The 13352-nt window shown below is 40.7% G+C and overlaps 1 protein-coding gene across 4 annotated transcripts in view; it reads right to left on the bottom strand.

The window, feature by feature from the left end:
* DAPK2 (death associated protein kinase 2) overlaps positions 1-13352 on the bottom strand; it is a 38204-nt gene that overhangs the window by 11629 nt on the left and 13223 nt on the right. For all 4 annotated transcript variants that reach the window (XM_054642108.2, XM_054642107.2, XM_077185766.1 and 1 more), the window contains exons 3-7: positions 8217-8438; positions 6592-6730; positions 5034-5163; positions 3883-3931; positions 3220-3246 (exon numbers count right to left, since the gene is read on the bottom strand). In XM_054642108.2, coding sequence (XP_054498083.2) covers positions 3220-3246; positions 3883-3931; positions 5034-5163; positions 6592-6730; positions 8217-8438 — 567 coding nt within the window. The remainder of the gene's footprint in view (positions 1-3219; positions 3247-3882; positions 3932-5033; positions 5164-6591; positions 6731-8216; positions 8439-13352) is intronic.

A 13352-nucleotide genomic window follows, 5' to 3' on the forward strand; every position in this document is an offset into this window, starting at 1 on the left:
CACAGTGGGTTCAACCAAGAGACCTTTCTCAGCTGGAAGCAGAATACAACATATGATCAGAAGCCAGGCACGTGGCCTTGCCTAGGAGCCAGCTCCACTGGAGAGGCAGGGCCATGCTGCTCAGTAGAAGGAATCTACAAGCAAAAGGGCTTTGGCTGCAATAAAATCCAACTGTTTCAGAACAACACAAAATTTCTTTCTCTTGATACCCTGCTCCAACTGCAAGTATGTAATGGAGACAGCATCATAATAAAATGCCATTTAGCAATCTTGACTTAAGAAAAAGGTTTCCTGCTGCTTTGCCCATCTCTCAGCTGTGATTGTCAACCTTCATCTTTGATGACTCTGCACCTCTGCTCCAAAAAACTTGTGTCAGAACAGAGTTATCCCAGGCCCCTCCTGCCCTGCCTTTCCTCCAGGCTCCTTCTCCCCTAACACAAAGAGATGCTGACTTGCAAAAGTCTGGTTTATGGGAAATGTTATTTGTACCAAGGAGATTGATCTCACCCCTTTTCTTATAACCTTCTGGACTATTATTGTGCAGCTTTGATAACAGTTTCAGGATCTATTATGTCCAGCTTTGATAACAGTTTCAGGATGCAGCAGGCTCAAAACAGGACTGCAGCAAACTCCAGGGAACTAAACTGAGGTTTTGAATACTAAACCATTTACTTACATGACCCCACTCTCAACAAATCTTGTCTGTATTGCCACCCCCAGGTTGGCTTGGAATGTTGGGGGATAAGCAGAAAGTTAGATGGGACCACCCAAGCCTTTCAGCCCAATCCCCAGCTACCATATGTGATCTTATCCACAGAATAAACACTCAAGTGCATAAACTGCTTCCTCCCCCCTCTACAATCACACAACACCACCAAAGCATCTGAAACAGGCAGGAGAGCATGAGTGAGGTCCTCCAGCTGTCTTTGATGCAGTAAATTTCATCTCATAAACCACAGTCAGTCTCAATTCTTAAGGGGTTTTACATACTTTCTCTTAAGCCTTGGTTCCATTTCTGCTGGCTACAAGTAGGCACCTCTCCACAGCCCATGACCTTTGCTCCAAAACTGCAACTTGGAAACCTGCCTTAGGGCCTTGGCTTCTCTTCCCCTTCCCCAAATTATGCAATGAAGCAGCTGGAATTCCACCTTCTGGCCCTTTGTTGGAAGCCAAAATCAACAGTCCGCTATTCTCTGATTTTTTTTTTCCTCTTTGGGGCTCAGTTTTGAAATCTGTGAAACAGGAGGATTCTCAAATCCTAATATCCAATGCAACTGGCTTTGTCATATCCTGACACAGTGCCTGTAACTATGTACCAGCAGACCTCAGTAATAAAGGCTTTGCCCTTATAACCCACTGAATCACTGCAGAGTTACTGAATTGAGGACTTGGATGCATTTTGAACTCTACACCTGATGATGGCATCCATTTGATTGCTGCCACGTTTGCTAAAGTAGGTGGTATCACAGACACACCCCAATTATTCAGAACACTTCTGAGCAAAAGGCTTTAAAATTGGGAGGCAACGTGAGTTGAAGGCATGCAAATTTCTCATCCATAGCCTATCATGCAAGCTGATCCCTCCCACTGTAAAAAGTGTACTCTTTTTTCCTGATCATTTGTGTGGAGACATTTTTCTACCTTAATGACCACAACAATCACTAGTAGCCAAGCAGGTAAAACAGCTCTCCTGTGCTGGATGCAGTACAGGAACGGCTCCCTTACTCTGTTCCAGCACAGACCTCTCAGTATAACAGGAAGATCTGAGGGGCAGCTGGCTCTGTGCATCACTAATCACATGCTAATCCCACCTGCTGCTTGACCTCAACTCCTAAGTTTTCCTCTCATCAAACAGGAACATTCATTTTACAAATTCACAAAGTTTAATGTCCCGGCAAGTACAGGTGTGTCAGTGCAGATCTGAGTGCTGATAAAAAGCAAGGGTCTGGACAGTATTTTAAATCCCTTTACCTGAGCTTGGGCTCAACCAAGACCCCAACCTTTTCTTTGCACTGCAGAAAAGAAGGGAATTTGTTGCACTGAATCTGATTCCTCAGACCCTACCTCTCTTCTACAGCTTTTAAGTTCTAACCCTTATGCATAGGCCAAGATTTATTTTCTACACTGAAAAGACAATCCTTCCCCCTCAAGCCTCTGTACTTGTCCTGACCCCTGAAATGTGTAGTGCAAATCCATCTAATACAGAAGTCCACCTTCTTCAAGTCTGGCAGCAAGTTATTCCTCTGAGTATCACAAGGAACAGCCAAAGCCATGGTGTGACGTTCCCAGCAAGCAGTGTCAGCTCCCTGCTCCCCAGGAGTCCCAGCATTTCCATGGAGGTAGTTGGGATCAAGGATCACTGTCCACTCCTGCAATTCTCATGTCAAAGGAGAGGAAAAGCAAGGAGTGCTGCTCCTCTGTTCCATGCATTCATTGTCACACAAGTAGTTTCCCAAGTTGTCAAGCTCCATCTTAAAACTCTCAACTACTTGTCCTCAGATGCCCACAGAAACTCATTTCTTTGAGAGCTTGAGCACGTCATAATTCCCTCCTTTTATTTATTCACCACCAGCTGACACACTTTTCTTCTAAAGAGAATCTGTATCTAAAAAGTATCCTGTGATCTATTTTTCCTTTATGCCTACTGACTATGGTGATCTCTCCTACCAACTTTTGCTTTCCTAGCTTTAACAAACTCTTTTTTTCCTCCTGTAAGTTGAATTATCAGTTTCCAGTGTCAACTTCTCTGCTCCTCTTTCAGCTTAAATTCACCTTTTTGAAATGGGTGACCTTACTTATGCATAATAATCTAGACTGCTACCTTTACAAGCAAATAAAAACTTCACTGTTTCCACCTGAAATAATCCAACTTGTAAATGTTCTGTTTCTATGCTCTCACACTGGTAACTCTCAGTCATTCCAGGAGCTATTAATCCTCTTGGCTTTTCCATCCTCTACCATTTGGAACTGATGAGATCCCATAAAATGCAGAAATGCCTAGTGATGCTGGGGACATTTGTTTTTCTTCTGCTCAGAATGCCCCTCATCTTTTACTTCTTATTTTAAATTGAAAAGGCTGTGGGATAACCCCTGTCTTTTAGACAAACCCCTGCCCACCACACGTGTGCAGGTCCCTAAATGGCTGAAGGGAAGAACTGTTCTGTACCAGTGCCACAGAGCTTTAGGAACATTGCTACAGGAGTGAATTGTTGTACTCACAGTATGTAGGTGATGACTCCTATGCTCCTAAAAAACAAAGGACATTAATTGCAGGGGTTCTACATGACCAGTATTCCTCCTAATGTGCAGAATACACAACAGTCAATAGTAGCTGCAATAGAGGCAGGAGAGCCATTGTGACTTTAGATAACTGCTAACATCTCTTACAGAACAGGGTTTTGAGGAAAAAATAATTTTTCATATAACATCAAGTAATGTGGATATTGGAAGTCTCTGTGTATTTCTACTCACTGGGTACTTACTACAGTGCACACATGAAACACAGAGGAGCAGAAACAGGATGTTTGATTTGGGGTGACCTCTTTTGCCTGCCTTCCCATTACATTAGTACTCAGGTCTCCCCTGCATGAAGGACTCTTACAAATAAAGCTGTCACAAGCTCTGCAGGAACATGTTTCCTTCTCAGAGTGGCAAACAGTTAACTCTGGAACTGCCATCACTCCAGTTTTTCAATGTAATTTTGCAGAAATTAAATGTTTATCTTTTAATTTAAAATAATGTATAAAAATAGAATGACAGAACAAAGACTTATTAACTGTATTTAAGTTTTTGTTTGAGTTTTTTTTTAAATTCGTTGTGGTGCAATGGATTCTATTGTACAATAACCAGGTAAAGAAAGCACAAACACATTATAAAACTTACCACATGTCTGCAGCTAGCCCAAGTGGTTCATAGTTTACGATTTCTGGAGCTGTAAGAAACATTTAATCAAACATCAGCAACTTAGGTAACAAATTTTTACCAGGCTGGAGTAGCAGGCCAAGAATTACCAAGAGGGAGAAGGGGAAGAGGGAAAAGTTAGCTAGGGAATACATTGTTTATAATTTTACAGCCCAAATACAACTGTTCAGAAGAGATTACACAGCACAACTTGGAGCATAATGCAACTCAAGAATAAGGGTAAAACAGACATTATATAGTAATTATACTGCAAATTACAACAAATAACAAATTATTTCACCTCCCAAGAATGCTGCTGCCCCTAAGCATGAGCATTTGTTTTGGTTTTTAACTGGTGCCATTATAGCAACTTTGTAAATGCCAGTCAGAAAGAGCCCTTGAGCAAGAGATTGAAATAACATGCCAGACTACACTGCTATCCATGTCAAACTCTATTATCCTTATAAAAAACATTCCCTCATTGGAAAACATCCCCATATAAGACTGCATGCAAGAGAAAAGAGCAAGGGTGAAATAAGTTGAACAAAACAATCTGTAACAGCTGTGTTTAACTGGAATATTAATTACAATTCTCTACCCAGCCCCCAAACAAACCCCAAAATAGAAATTAATAGAAAGGAGCAGGAATAACTTAAAATCCAGGCGAGTCAGATCAGAATTATGACCAGTGAGGAACAAAAAGAGAACCACATGGAAAAATGTAAGGGGACATGAGGGCACTCAGCAGGTGTACAGTGTGAGGTGGTTTTATTTACAAAGCAATGACAGATGCCCATGTAATTGTGTACTCATGTACCACGATGCAGAGATCTACTTATCCCAGGCAACAAGTAAAAAGATTGTAATTTGTATATGCAGAGCTTCACAATCTCAATCCTGAATTTACATCCCTAAATATTTATTTGGCAGTAGCCTAATCTCACAGGAGTAGCACTTGTGATTTACAGAAGGCACCTTTGCTTATTCCAGAAAAATAATGTAAACCTCTAGATTTAAGTGGCCTTGACAGAAATAAGATCAAAACTACTTCTATCCCTCAATTTTTAACTTTGACAAGATGTCTCAACTTCCCCTGACATTTGCAAAGTAAGACAAAGGAACATGTCACTCACCTACGAATTCTGGAGTTCCAAATATATTTTTAAATTCAACTCCGTCTTCTATTTTGTGAGCCAGGCCAAAGTCAATGAGTTTGATGTGTGGAATAGGGATGTTCTTGTCTAGAAGCATTATGTTTTCAGGCTAAAAATGACAAAAGATAGACCTATGCTATTAAAATATTAATATCTTGGAAAGTAACAGAGTTTTCAAGTGTTTTTTGTCCTTTGCATATACATCATCAAAGAACAAGAAAAACATCCCTGTGCTTAGCCATTTACAGCTCTTTGGATTGAGGTAGCAGGCAGCTGAAGCAGTTCAGGTGTTTGCAGACAAAATGCTACTGCTCAGCCCTGAGTGACAGCTGCACAGCACAATATTTTGCTGACAGCAATTTTACTGATCTGTTCTTGGAATTTACACTTCACAATATTTGCCCAGTTGACTCTATACTGTATTGTAAGCCAATAGAAATGTTTTGGTAAATGCTGAACCTATTCAGGGAAGGAAAAACCAAAGTCTCCATGAGATTAAAGTCACAGCTGCAACAAAGCCAAGAAAAGATTCAGGATTTACCAGCTGAACAGTCCAGAAAATGCAAACAGTTGGGATCAGAGATCCTAGATCATACCAAGCTATTAAAAGAACATGTGGCATTCTCACAGCATTGTAAGAAAAAGCTGAAGCTTGAACTGTGAAATCAAAACTAACATGTTTAAACACCAGACTTTACTTTTCTAGCAGATCCAACACATTTCATAAAGTCCTTTCTTCAACTAAATTTCTCAGCCTTAGCTACTCCCTACCGTGGCCCGAATTCACAGGTTTCAGAGTAACAATGGGTTCAATTTATCTCCCATATGATGAGCTTCAATGCATTAATCTCTCATAACTTAATCATAACTTCAAGGGCAGCAGCAGAGAGTCTGATTCCCTGCTGGCAGCTGCCTGGCTTTTCCAGAGCAGAATCTAATGTGGAAGTTGCTCCTGCTAACACATTCTCTCAGTCAGAGCTGCACTGGGAAGCAGAGCATATGAATAATTTATTCTCACAGTCATTGGACCAACCATGTTTTAGCCTCAGGGTAACAAGCCTGGTTTTCTTTCATGGATCTAGGGCATGTATGTTCACCACAGACACATAAGGTAAGCTTCTTTAGAACAGGCAGAACAGACTGATGTAGAAAAAGTCACTGTCACTACCTCATGGAGGACTGTTTTATTCCTTAGGTGGTGTAAACCATTATAGCTGCACTGCAGGCAATGGAGCCCTGTCAAATGACAAAATAATGATGAACTATCCTCCATCTGATCAGATCACTGCTTAAAAATACATCTCTAATTTAACCCTTGCTAAACTCCACACCCAGTCCTTTAAAACCCAGGAGAGTTAGAAATGAATATATCATAGGTCATTTGATAGCCACTGTCAGTTTAATGATTCTTTACTTATGCTTTCTGATTTCTACCTTGCAATTCTTGCAACATCTTCAGGAACCACCTGACCTTACCCATATTAAATATCAAAATTAGCAGCTACAGATCAGCCAAAGACTAAATCAACATCTTTACCTTTAGATCAAAGTGAGCAATTTTCTTAGAGTGAAGGTAATTCACACCATCCAAAATCTGCTTAATGAACCTGGTTGCTTCCTCTTCACTCAAAGACTCCTTCTGCGCCAGGAAGTCAAAAAGTTCTCCTCCAGAAACCCTGCAAAACACACCAAAAAGCCTCCTGTTATCTCCTGCACTGTAATCCATAACATACATGCAAGCAAAGAAAAGTAAAGCAGCAAAGAACCTCAATACAGTAAGAAAAAGTCTACTCGTGCAGACACCACAAGTTTTGTGCTCTGGTCCCAGGTGTGCCCAAACCTTCTTTTGGCTTCAGCTCTCTTCCCTGTAAATTAAAGACTGGCTTTTCCATTGATGCTGCAAGGATCACAGAGGTCTGGAGTTACACTGTTTGCTGAATCCCCAGACATGCACCTATCTCAAAAGGTCAACTTAACCACTACAACTGCTACTTTTCAACGTTTTTGTTTTGTATGAACAAGTTGTAAGAGTCAACAACTGCTGAAGAATTACTTTTCTTAGCAGTTCCCATCAGAACCTGAGGTAGTAAAATGTGCCAACAGAATCTAATGTTCTTTAGTAGAACATTACCCTGTTCTACTACAGATCCTTGCCTGGCATAACTAACAGGAAAGGATTTCTTTGGTGCTGAATTTTTTAAGAAGAAAGCAGACTGCAGCAGGCTGGAAGGTACCAAAACCAGTTTTCCCAAATCAAGGAAGTGCTCTTAGTTACTATGAGTTTTCACATCAAAACTGAAGTCCATTCCACCCTTATTAGTATATAAGTTTTATTTTCATTTCTGTGCCTTCTACAGAGAGTTCCAGCGCTATTTTTCTGTTTATCTGAAACAAGATCACCTAAATATTGAATTAGGCATTGTTTGCAGCTATTATTCATTATTATGTTTACATTTATTGTTGCCAGTTCACACTGTCATTAATATTATTGTTTTATTCTCATTCAGATTCAGTTTTGGGGACACCCACAAAACAGTTGTTACTCTTGGGTGCTGGTGAACCACCACCTGCACTCAGAGTGCAAGCAATGGTTTCCCCCCTCATATGGTGGCACAAGAGTAAACAGCTTTTCTTCATTCCCATTCTGCTGCTATTCATCCTCAACAGTCAATGCCAAGAAATTAAAAAACCTTCTTCCCTTGCCCTCCTCCCCTTTTCCCCTCTAGCTGATCTAGATGAGGAAAATATGGAAGTAGTGAGAATGGCTGTGAATTTTGGAAAAGGCTTGATGGCCTCACATGTATTGAAAGAGATGAAAGCAGGAAGAAAAATAAAATGAGCATTCAGCGGCCACTTGCACTTCCTCCAAGGTTCATGTCAGGGCAGCCCTAGGCAGAATGAGGTAATCCCTCCCTTAGTAAACTGTTTTCAAGTTGACAAGATTCCCTGGCCCAGTATCAAATGACCTCAGCTGATGTTCAGGTGCACCTGTGTCCCCAGGGCACAGGGATGAGCTGGGGAAGCTGTTTACCACCAACCTCACTCAGTGCTCCTGCGAGATTTGTGAAGCCTGAGAATGCAACAGCTCCATTTATCAGTGCCCCTGTGCTCTCTGGTTTCTCTCCACCTCAGCCCTGTCTGCAGGGAAGGGCCCATACTCACAGCTCCAGGATGAGGACCACGTCTGTCTTGTTCTCATAGATGTCGTGCAGCTGGACGATGTTGGCGTGCAGCACCTGCTGCAGAATGCTGACCTCGCGCTCGATCTCCTCCCGGCTCACCCCGCGCCGGCTGGCCCGGCTCTGGCGCTTCTTGATGAACTTGGCAGCGTATTCCAGCCCCGTGCTCCGCTCTCGGCACTTCTTCACTATAGCAAACTGGCCACTGCGAGGACAGGAGACAACAAACGTGCTCTTAAGGCTTTTACATGACAGCCTCCCAAATAAGCCAGTCCCATACAAAGCCTGATCCTGTAAGCCCCAAGCAGCACTGCTGAGCACTGCTGAGCGCTACTGAGCTTGTTCTTGGTACAAGAGTGAGGACTGTCAGGACTCTGCAGTCAAAGGCAGGAGAGCATAACAAGGTAACCTCCTACTGTGTCTGAAATTTAGCAAAACCAAACAATGACTGACAAAAGGAGTGTAAACCTCTAAAAACAGTTCATGTTTAAATGAGTGAGATCTGCCTCAAAAGGTTCAAGTTATCACTACTTCACTTGATAATGCTTAAGACATTCAAGTCTGCAACACACCACTGGGTGTTCTGAAAGAACACACACACACTAAAATATTTGTCTTTAAGAACAGTCCCTAGAGAACTCAAACTCTTTGGAAATGCAAAACTGGCCTCCAGCAACCAATTTTCAAATTTTAAAAAATTGTTTATTCATATTTATGCATTTACTTGATAATTTGGCTGTAAATATAACTAGAGTAAGTGCAGGTTTCTCACTGCACCTCAAGGACAAAGAATTTCCCACTGTACCAAATAGTACAGTAGCTGCATTAAGGTTAAAAGGCATGTTCTTGCAATTTGCTAGTAAAACCTTCCTCACTGTGGCTCCTAATGTACTCCAAGTGCAAAATTCCTGCCTTATCTCCTAGGAATTGGCAGATCTCCAGTCCCAGAATACACATTTAGGATCAGATACTTCCTTATTTAGGACATTATATCCAAACTTGGAAGGAAAAGACTCATCTTTCAGGTAACCATAACCTTTAGCTACTGTGATTTTATCAGATAGGATCTCTTTATAAAAAGAATCACAAACAAACTCATTAAGTGCATCCTCCCATGACTACACTGTATAAGCACTGAGCTGTTGTTTTCAATATTATTCTATCATTCACTTGATAAATTAGGAATCCAAGTACAGTTGGTATTTATGCAGCATACACAGCAATTATATTCAGCACCTCATTAGATGCTGTACTTAGTGCTTCATCAACACAGACATCTGAATAGAGCCCGTCTTAAAAATACAAAGACACAGAAATTAAAAATTAAGGCTGTCACTTGGTGCTCAATTGCTCTCAAAGGCTCCCACCCTATGGCAGAGGCAGCCTCTCATTTCAGAGTTCAAACAAATGCCAGGCAGCCTGACATACTTCTTTTAGTCTTTCATTTACATAATATATCCTAAACCCTTCCCAGGAGGGGGGCAGGAACAGATGGGACAAGAGTACTTATCCCTTTGGGAATAATCATTCACAAATGGAATTGAGACTGTGGCCATTTGTCACATGCTTTCATTCATTCATATTTCTCCTGCTTTTATCATTACCTGCAAACCCTAGAGAAATTCCCACTAAAAAATTCCCAAACTTGCCTTAAACATTCTACTAAAAGAGTTTGTTTTGTAGTGCTGAGAGCTGCTTGTGTAAAACATCATGATTTTCATGTTTTTCTTGTTTGCTTGACCATATTTTGCAAGATGTGCATCTTGCTTGGTTCAGACTTTCTGAAGAAACATGGTATTAATGTTCCTGTGCTTGTTTCCTTGAATCCTCTCTAGGGACAAATTTTGTCAAAGTTCAGGAGAAAATATTTTTTTATCAGTGCTGATTATGGGAACAAACACAGTCATTTTTGCATTTAGAAATTCCAGTGATACTGTGGATTTTGTACATTTCTGTTGATGCAAAAGCTTACAAAAGTCATAATGACACAGCATAGGAATTTCTGTCTTGTCCTTTGACATAAATAATTGTGCTAGACTATAACTATTACAGTACCAATTCTTTTACCAATTCTCTTGTAATCTACTATTGCTCCCCTGCATGTGTGGTCACCAACACACACTGTTGCTGCTCCTGTCCCAGCATTCATGCCATTTCCCATCTCCATTAAAACCAGGCTTTTGCAGACAGCTCTTCAGTGGGAGAGTTTGGGACTGAAGAGAAGAGGTTACAAGCAACAGGGAAGGACACAAATGCTCAATGTCTTATCCTGTGTTATTTAAGACAGTTGCTATGCAATTACTAATGAAGAGCTCCTGCAGGCCCATTCAGCTATGAAACAAGAGGATGCCTCACAGGTATTTTACAATCACAGTCAGACACTTTGGATTCCTTGTCAGCTACAGAGATTGTAAGGTCAGGAGCAAGACTGCAGTGGTTTTGTCCATCTGCATTCAGATCATAAGAGTCAAACTCTGTCAGCTTCCAAAACTTTTGACCTAGGCTAGGAAAAAAGCAGAAGAAAGGAAAGTATGTCCTCCTGACATGTAAGTTGACAGCACTGAGAAATTAAGCCATTGAGATAATTTCACATGTGGCATTTGTACTTGATCTTAGACTTTAATTTCACAGCTCAGATACCCAAATTTCAGCCAAAAGACCTTGCCAGAATTCATGGGTTTTAGTACAGTGCTGAAACCAAGATGACTTGAATCACAAACAGAAGTATTTCCAACACATGCAGGATAAGCTCAGAGGCTGACACTTGTGGATGGAGCCTACCTGGACCTCAGTAAAGCCTTTGGCACTGTCCCCCACAGCATTCTCCTGGAGAAACTGGATGCGCCTGGCTTTGACACTGCTCTTTGAAATCTTCTCCAAACTTAATGACACTACGATTTTTAATTTCTAAAATGTTTTTTTTTCCGAGAAGTTACATTTGTTCCCTTCCAGAAATATTTTGGACAGCTGTGCAACAGCCTTGTAACATGCTAAGCATCCTTAATTGTGGAAACAGCTGAAGAGTATGAACAATAGCAGCTGCATCGTGTCAGTTATAATATAATTAGTTACAACATCAAATCTGTCCATCAGTAACGATGGAATTTATCCCAGCAATGAAGACAACCTATCATCTCCATTGCTACTATCATGTAGGAGGTTTGCCACTGAATAAGAACACAGAGACAGTATTACTGGGTGGTTTTGGAGTCTATTTTCAGAAGCATGCTTTAGAAGAGCACAAGTTCAGCTCATTTAATCATCATGCACTTCAGGAGAGGATGTGGAAAGGATGTGGGAAGAGCAAAGCTGGACAATCCAGAATGACAGGACAACTTCTTGCTCTTTGTCAAAGCTTCCTTCTAATACTGGTTCTGGAGGGTAATGCTCTGGGGCAGAACGTCACTGAGAGCAAGAGCAGTGCAGATGCCAGTCTGAAAGGCCCCATGCCCAGCAGTGCTGCTGCCCCACAGCTTTAGAATAAAGAGAGCTGTTAGGCAACTGCTTGCACAAGTATAGGCTTGTTCCAGTCTTCCTCTGATGTTCCTGAAACACTGCATGGCTCAGGAGCTCTTCCCAAAACACTGAAAATACATAAGAAAAGTACTGAGATGACAGTACAGGTTACCTGACTCCAGGCAGGCTTTCTGAGGCCTGAGTGAGGAGAAGTCAGGAAGCTGATTCTGTCTATCATTTGAGAACAGCAAACCATTTCTTCCCCAAATACCAAACATATGATCCCTTTCTTCATGTTCAGTCTAGTTCTTTATGTGTTGTTCATATTCAACTTCATTTCATTCATTAAAGAATTCTAAAAAATAGGATGACGATGCTTTAGTTGTTAAAATTTGAAATTCCCATAAAAGACATGATATATGAGAACACATTGACAGATACACTTTAGACTGAAATATGTTTTCAACAAGTTCATTGGAAAGTAAATGAACCTGGGCAAAGGACAGTGCTCTGGCATTCTGCCAGTCAAGAGGTGACACAACTCCCTATATGAGCCAGGGCAATTTACTGAGGAACAGATTTGCAAGGGATTTTAGGCAGCCTCCCACTGACTTTAACAGTAATTAGGTTTCTACACACCTGATGGAAAGTAACACCTTTGTCCTTCTGTACCTAATTTCCCAAAGTCTGTAAAATACAGGTAATACTACTGGAAAATGAAATAACATTATATGGGGTAAGGATACAAATTAATTTCATGTCACTAGATATCACTAGTAATTATAGTAATTCATATTTTATTCACTAGGTGTTCCTGCACAAGAATACATGACCTGAAAGGAGGCTAAAATAAAACTGAACAGCACCTAGACCAGTTTTTATCTGCTTAAATTCACAGGCAGTACTGTGACTGCATGATAGTTTAAAAATACTAAAAATATCTTATGAAATCATCCTGTGTACATGCATGAGTTAATAGACAGAAACATAACCACAATAACAGTACTTAGCCAACCTGAACACAGGGCTTCTCTACATTCAAGGCTGGTGTGTTTAGTTCAGCAGAGGATAATTCATTCTCATTTACATCCATCGTTACAATGTCAACAGCCTTGTTCATCATGTCTTTTTGCCACTATTAAATTTGACTGGTTTTAACTGGTCATCTCAAGCTTAGAAAGTCTGCACCTTATTACATTTCCATCTTTTTCATTCCTATTTACTTTTCTTGGAAAAATATATGAGCAATTTTATCCATTTATGGTTGGGTTTTTTGCTAACTTTCAAAGCAAAGCCCTGGAGAATTCTTGTTGAATTCGAGGAAAACATATTTTTCAGCCTTTTTTTTTCTCTAAGTGATCAGAGCAATTGCTCAACCACAGTTTTATTAAACTAAATACTCCCCTCCCTCTTTGCTTACACTTCAGAGATGACTTCTGCTATTTGCAACTGCACTGAGTGCTCTTCCCAGCAGAGAGGACAGGGGTCTGCTTGGAACAGCAGTGAGAATCTATTTTTATGCTTTCTGTTCATTTATGAAACACAGATCAACCAAAGGCCATGCAAGGTTCACAAAATATATGCATTAAAGCATATAAATATATATGGAGGGGTTTTGCAGGAATTCTGTAGTCACAGCTATAAAGATGTAAAAGCCTTCTGT

The sequence above is a fragment of the Agelaius phoeniceus genome, chromosome 13, assembly GCF_051311805.1.
Source record: "Agelaius phoeniceus isolate bAgePho1 chromosome 13, bAgePho1.hap1, whole genome shotgun sequence".
Taxonomy (NCBI): Eukaryota; Metazoa; Chordata; class Aves; order Passeriformes; family Icteridae; genus Agelaius; species Agelaius phoeniceus.